The sequence below is a fragment of the Elephantulus edwardii genome, unplaced genomic scaffold, assembly GCF_000299155.1.
Source record: "Elephantulus edwardii isolate Elephantulus edwardi_28Jun2011 unplaced genomic scaffold, EleEdw1.0 scaffold00280, whole genome shotgun sequence".
In the NCBI taxonomy this organism is placed as follows: domain Eukaryota; kingdom Metazoa; phylum Chordata; class Mammalia; order Macroscelidea; family Macroscelididae; genus Elephantulus; species Elephantulus edwardii.
Window position 1 is genome coordinate 2,058,403 of NW_006400030.1, and position 7,626 is coordinate 2,066,028.

At 40.0% G+C, this 7,626-nt stretch overlaps 1 protein-coding gene across 1 annotated transcript in view; it reads right to left on the minus strand.

Annotated features, from left to right (window-relative positions):
• Positions 1-809, minus strand: part of REG4 (regenerating islet-derived family, member 4) — a 12,786-nt gene extending 11,977 nt beyond the window's left edge. Inside the window, exon 1 of the mRNA XM_006900334.1 lies at positions 746-809. Coding sequence (XP_006900396.1) covers positions 746-809 — 64 coding nt within the window. The remainder of the gene's footprint in view (positions 1-745) is intronic.
• Between the last annotated feature and the right edge of the window lie 6,817 nt (positions 810-7,626).

A 7,626-nucleotide genomic window follows, 5' to 3' on the forward strand; every position in this document is an offset into this window, starting at 1 on the left:
GGGGGGATTGTGTACCAGGGAGGTAGTCTTTCTTTTACTTTTGAAAGAGAGGAGCGAACTGGGGGGTGGGGGGAGAGGGCTGGGTGGGTAGAGAAGGCAGCAATGAATGAATGGAAATCCAAATTCTCTGTAAATGTTCATTAAAATTATTTTTTAAAAAAAGATTTACAGCTTCATAAATGCTATGAAGCAATTCTCCTCCATCCTTTAGGACCATTATGAGTCAGAATAAACTTGGCAGCAGCAGGTTTAGTTGGGATTTGTGACACCTATTCTTAGCTGATTTGTTGCCATTTTCTTTTCCAGCTTTCTACGTTGTAGATTCCACATTGATATGCAACTTCTGTGCCTGGTACTGGGTCTCTCCCTGAGTGTGAGTGTGTAGGGGCCATCTCTGCCACTGAGAAGTAGATCCATTAAACTATTCTGATGTGCTCAAAGAGGAAAACAGAAAGTTAACATAGATGTTCTGACACAGTGAATGCTTGTTAAATGTTCTGCTTGGTATTAGGATCTTTACATTATCTCTACACTTCATAAGGAACTTGCAAAATAAATATTATTTATTTGTGTTTATGACTCACATCCATGCATGATTGAGATTTGTTTGCTTCTAAAGTCCTTGCGTTTTTAGCATATCACATTCTATTTCATTTCTCTAGTTAATACTTATTCCCAACAGTGACAGGTATGTTACATGAACTGTGTGTGCAGGATCAAGTTCAGCCAAGAGACTGATACTCACCAGCCAGAACCTGAGTGTTGGCCACACAGCTCAGCAGCAGAAGCAGCCACGAGCCCTTGAACATCATCCTCTTCTTCCCCTGGGAACCCTGGTCCTACTGCAAGGATCTCAGGATTCTCCTTAGTTTTTTCTTGACCTTCTTAGATTCCACAGACCTGCAACATGAACACACACTGGTAAGAAACACTTAGTTAAGTTTCAAATAACATGTGAAGGGAAAGAATGTTTTCCTAGTTAAATCCAATGTGATGGCTAATTGTACATGATTTACTTCTGTAGAGAGTCACAACTGGCACCCAGAATGTACAATAAAGAGGATTCCAAGTTAAGAATAGAGATTAGGAAAATGTAATTTATAAGGTTTTGTTCTCATATTCAAGGCCTCTGGGTCTATGACAGAGAGATGTTGTTGTTGTTATGTGCTGTCGAGTTGCTTGCAACTCATAGCGACCCTATGTACAACAGCCCTAAACTCTGCTCTGTCCTGTGCCAATCGCACTGTCTCCGACACGCCCATCCCGATTATTTAAAAAAAAAAAAATAGGGGGCGGGGGCGATTATATACCAATGAAGGATTTTTCTTTTGCTTTTCGAAGAGAGGAGCGAACTGGGGCAGAGAGAAAAGTGCAACAATGAATGAATAGAACAAAATCTCTGTAAACGTTCATTAAAATTAAGAAAATAAAACTTTAAAAATGTTTAATTAATTTTAATGAAAGTTTACACAGACTTTGGGTTTCCATTCATTCATTGATGCACTTTTCTCTCTGCCCACCCCTCCCCCCCATTTACTTTTCTTTTTGAAAAACAAAAGAAAAAATGATTTAATTGTTATTCAGTCCCTCCCTCCAAGTCCACTCAAGTATGCTACCTTTGTTCAGGACGATGGAGAGAACTGTTTAAAAGCGATATATGATTAGATATTATTGTTATGACAAGAGTGCTAACTTCGTGAACTCTGCATTTTAGGAATCTGAATAGAAACTACATTCCACGAGTGAGCGCTGTTATTTTCAGAATTACCAGCAGAGGGAGATAGAGGCAAGCCTCTCACAAAAGAGATCATCACGGAAGTCACTGTTTGCAAATCAACTCTGACTCCACTCTTCAGTGACAATTAAAAGTGAGCCCAACGTCTAATAACTCACATAGATTAATGAGAATATAGGCCAGTGGGTCATTTACACATTTTTACACCAAAACATACCATGTGACTTCCGTGGAGCACTCCCTGTACTCTTAGTTGTCATTCTTTCCCCTACTATCAAATAATACAAGGATTGCTACAAAATCAAAGAAAAAGTGTAAAATAGGGAGCATATGCCACCTCCCAGAGAGAAATAATTTGATGGCTATCCTGTAGACCTCCCCCTTCTCACTCCTTGTATAATTTTATATAGAAGACTAAGAAAATTCACAAGACTCAGATTCTTCTGTAATCTGATGATGTTTCTGATGCTTATCAGCAGTGATTGAGTATCAGAACTTCTTTGTACTTGTATAATTTTTATGTGGCTTTGGTACTTTTGTTAGCATAAATTAGCTTTTTCATAGTGATGGTCTCTCATAACAAAGACGCTACTATTTTCACAGCATTTGCTAACACACTCTCACAAGGGGCCATCATCCTCACAGCCTGTTCTGGGATGCTGGTTTCCCCAAGCCCTAATGAATGAGTGAGTTTTGTCAAACGTTTTTCCCCTTCTAATTTTAGTATATTAAAGGATAACATTATTGTTCTTATGAACATTTAAAAATTGTGAGTGTCAGTCTGGAGACTAAGGTCTGCCTGATACAGGCCGTAATTACTTGCTTTGCATCAGGAGCTAGACAATGTCTAAGGATGACAGAAGAAGAATCAATGCCTTTGAGTTGTGATGCTGGAGAAGAGCCTTGAATATGCCATAGACTTCCAGGAGAACAAACAAGGCAGTCCTAGATACGTGGTCAGAAAGGACCACTCTTTTTGGGGGGGGGGGCTTCTTTTTTTTACCAAGTCCTTCAGAGCAGCCTGTACTTCCTTTATCACCGTGCCCCTTGATCATAAGTTGTTTCTTGGAATTCTTCTATGTCAGCCAATTCTTTTTGGTACTTTGGCTCTCTATACTCCTTCCGACTTCTTTTGCTGCTTCTTGAATAATTCAATAGTCTACTCATAGCATCCTTAAGTATTGCAACTTGAGGTTTGAATTTGTTCTTTCATTTCTTCGACTTAGAAATTCCGAGCCGGTATGGCCCTTTTGATTTTTCAGACTCCAGTTCTTTGCACATTTCGTTATAATAATTTGCTTTGTCTTCCCAAGCTGCCCTTTGATATTGTGGTTAACCTTGAGGAGAATGGGAATCCAAGACCACTTGATTGTACTTATGTGAAACCTATACTTGGACCAGGAAACAGTCCTCAGAGCAGCACAGGGAAACACTGCACAGTTCAAAATCAGGAAGGGAGTATGTCAGGGATACCTCCTGTCTCCATACCTTTTCAGTCTATATGCAGAACAGATAGTTTGTAAAGCTGGGCTTTATGAGGAGGAATGTGGCATCATCTATGTTATGCAGATGACACAACCTTGCTTGCTGAAACTGAAGAGAACCTGAAGCACTTGCTGCAGTAGGTCAAAGACTATTGTCTTCAATATGTATTGAAGTTCAACATCAAGAAGACAATGATTCTCACCACAGGGCCAATTGGCAACAACATGATGAATGGAGAAGAGATTGAGGTTTTTAACAGTTACAGCTTGCTAAGATCCACAGTCACCACTCTTGGCACCAGCAGTCAGAAAATCAAAAGAAGAATTGCATTAGGTAAATCTGCTGTCAGGGATCTTTCCAGAATACTGAGAAGCAATATTGTCAGTCTAGAGACTAAGGTGCTCCTAATCCAGGAGCTGGTCTTCACAATTACTTGTTATGTATCAGAGAGCTGGACAATAACTAAGGATGACACAAGAATTGGTGCCTTTGAGTTGTGGTGCTGGAGAAGAGTTTTGAACATTCCATGGACCACCAAGAAAACAAATAAGTCTGTCTTGGAGAGGATGAAACCAAGTTTCTCCTTGGAGGCTAGGATTTTGATGCTCTGTCTCACATACTTAGGGCATGTGGCCAGGAGGGACCAGTCCTTGGAGAAGGACGTCAGGCTCTGTAGAGTTGAGGAACAGTGCAGGAGAGAAAGGCCCCAGACAAGATGGATTGATACAGTAACTAGGGCAGTGGGGGTAGGTGTGTCGGAGTCAGTGAGGCTGGCTCAGAACAAGACTAGCTTCAGAGCTGTTGTACATAGGGTCTCTATGAGTCACAGAGGACTCAATGGCACATAACAAGAACAAGTAAGGAGCTATGCCGCTAACCCAAAGGCATGTGGTTCAAATTCACCAGTTAATCTGTGGGAGATAAATGGGCAGTCTCCTCCTGTAAGATTTATCTCCTCAGAAAATCTGCTGGAGATTCAGCTGTAAGTTGGTTGCAACATAACAGCACATAACAACAATTATCATCACTGCAGGCCCTCTAAGGAGCTCTGGTGGCAATGTAACTGTCAATAGCTGGAGCTCACCAGGTGTTCCATGGGCGAAAGCTGTGACAGTTTATTTTTATAAAGATGTACAGTCTTGGAAGTTCTGTGAGATCCATTCTATTCTGCCCTATAGAGTCACTATGGGTCACAATGAATTCAGTGGCTGTGACTAGATGGGGGCAAGAACTCTGTAGACAAACTCTCTTCCTAAAGTGATGGGATGTTCCCTGCATTATAAGCTGTAATAAACGTTAATCTACAAATGGATGATATGCAGACAGAAAGGGCAGATGAACAGATATGAACAGATGGAAGAAACTACATATGAAGGTCTGGCAGATGGTATTTCTACATTCATGTTAGTTCATACTGTGAATAAATCCATGTATATAGCAGAGGCCAGCAGGGGGCAAAGTCACATAAACTTCTTAATCATAACAACATACAAAAGGACTCAGTTGTTGGCCATAGAACCTCAAGAGCAAAGTGTCTGGTGACATCAAAGTCATTTGGTATTAACATAGTCTACAAAGGCAATGCTCTATGTCTTACTTTGGTGAGTAGTGACAGAGGTCTTAAAAGTTTGTACAACTACTGTTCTTAATCTGGCTGGAATAAAGGAGAGGGAACAAAAGGAAAAAAATAAGAATAATTAGTTCAAAAGGACTAATGGAACTCGAAAACCTAACTTCTGTGACTCTGAGATAAGAACTAGATGGTGCCTGGCTACCACTGCTGACCACTGTAAAAATACCCAAAAACAAAAAACCAAAAGGTCCAAACAATAAAAATATACCAGGCTTACTGGTTCAATAGAGACTAGTAGAATCCCTGAGATTATGGGCCTTAGTTACCTTTAAAATTAGAAACAAAGCTCACTCTTTTGACTCAACTATTAGCCAAATAGTAGACAGGGTAATGATAACCAATGATATCGTGGAGACATTCATTCCTTAGAACTAGAATCCATACATGAACAAAAGAGCAGCATTTGTCCAAGGATAAAACTCAAAAGGCAGAAAGGGATAGGACAGAAGGGTAAGTAGAAACAAGAGTAACAGGGAGGAAGCAGGAAGAGTGTTGTTACCTAGTACAGATTGTAATTAATGTCATAAACCAATGTGTATGCAGAGTTGAGTGGAAAACCAATTAGATTTATAAATTTTAACTCAATTTTTTTAAAGCAGTGGGATTTGTCATCATCTTTAAATCTCTCTCTTTTTTTCTTTCTCTTATTGTGTACTGTCATATCCGATCCGACTGGCACAGGAGGAGATTACGCTTTCTTTTCCAGTGGAGCATCTGGTGGATTCGAACCATGCACCTTCAGGATTGCAGGGCAGCTTCTTGCCTCTAGGCCACCAGAGCTCTTGAAACCTCCTTTAAATCAGAGTAAGAAATTGCCTGACAAGCTGACTGAGGAGGAAGGGAGGTACTGCATCTTTTTGAATGACCTGTACATGAACCTTAGCAAAGCAACCTTCAACGCATGCAAAATGGCTTCTCTTTCAGTGCTCAGAGCTAAGTTCCGTTGCCTGCATTGTTATCTTATTTTACAGGTGGAGAAACTGAAGTTCATGGGGATTCTCTCATTTTCCCAAAGTGTCACAGCTTCTAGGTTACTAGACCACTGGTCTGTCCTCAACACTTTTTGACACCAAAGCCAGAGTTCTTTACAATAGGGAAGAAAGAAAAGAAGTTGTTTAAAGAGGAATGGACAGCACCAAAAAGTATCATCAGCATCCGTAGAGCTATTCTTAGAACTTTTGGCCAAGTTCACAGCTGGTCGAGGAAAGGAGATGTTAAGAGAAAACCTCTGTCCTCACCTGCAGGGAAAGTCACCTGGTTGGCTGCTGCGCTGAGGGTCCCCTGTCTTCTTCTGTATCTTGAGAGGCCCAGGCTCACATTTCTAGGGCTCTTATATCTTCTTGCATCAGGAATTACACAACCTTTTTTTTCTAATCAGAGAGCAATAATGTTATTTACAATTAATAATGCCCCCATAAATGTTTTATCTACAGTCAAGAAAAGTGAACCGTATGAGAGATGGCTCGAGAATTTACGTAAGTTGTGTGTTTTAAACAGTCAGAAGATAGACCTCACCCTAATTGCAAACAGAATCTTTTCTTTACAACCCATGCTATCATAACTGATAATGCCCTACAATCTGTTAGAAGACCACCCCAAAATAGCAAATTATTTCCCTGCTTCTATTATATCCCTTTGTACTGTGCATTTATTTTCTTTATTCCTACCTTTTTAAATTTTTTTTGAGATAAAAATGTCCTGTGTCAACATTGAGGAATCACCATTTTTCTGTCTTTATAGAACAGGTTTGCCATAGGGCCTAGACTTAGATTATTATCTACCATAGGAAATGGACACAGACTTCCCTTCCCAAAGCAGCTGTCCCCTTCTCCAACCCAGCACGGCCCACTTACCACTTAATTCGGTTCTTTCTTCAAGCCAAGGCACTGAACTCTCATTCTAGCATGGAACAATTGTGTAAAAATAGCTGACATTGAGATATTAAAATATTTTCAACAAAATCATCCCATGAGATCCTCACAAATGCCTCAGGAGCTATGCAAGGATAGCATACCCATTTCATACACAAGTGACCTAAAGTCAGGAGTGTTCACAGTGCTGGTCAGTGTTAGAACTGGACACTGGATCCAGCATTCTAAACCCAAAGCCTGTTTATTGAATTATAGTTTCATTACAATAATATGGTATTTGGAAATAATAATAGTTTCCTAATTTCATTGGTAAAGAATTAAATTATATTGTAATTGCTAAAGATTATTCAAACTCAAACTGTTAGTATTTTTGTTGTGTGCCATTGAGTGGAACCAACTCATAGCTGAACCTCCGACAGGTTTTCAGAGGCAATAATCGCATGGGAAGAGATTACCTATCCTTCTCCCGTGAAGCAACTGGTGGAGTTCAACCATTTGCTTTCAGGATTGTAGTGCAGATTCTTACCACTAGGCCACCAGAGCTCCATCAAACTCAAACCAGAGAGTTAAAATGAAATAACTGTAGAGATTATCAAGATTTACCTCTTTGCTCTACTGGCTTGTACTCTGAGGCCCAGAAAAATATCATGACTGGTTCAAGTCAATGTTAGCTACGGGTGAAACTGACTGCAGAAACTAGGCTACCTTATACCCAGCTCAGAGTTCTTCCAACAAACTTACTCAGTTTGTCTTTGGAATTTTCCATTCTGTGTACAAATTCATAGTAGAATATGAGGAAGTAATGCGTCCATGTTGATGAAGTATATTTTAGTTCTGATTCCCACATCAAGACTTTGGATCAGCTCCTTATTACCTTCTCACTGTGTAACTTTGATCATGCC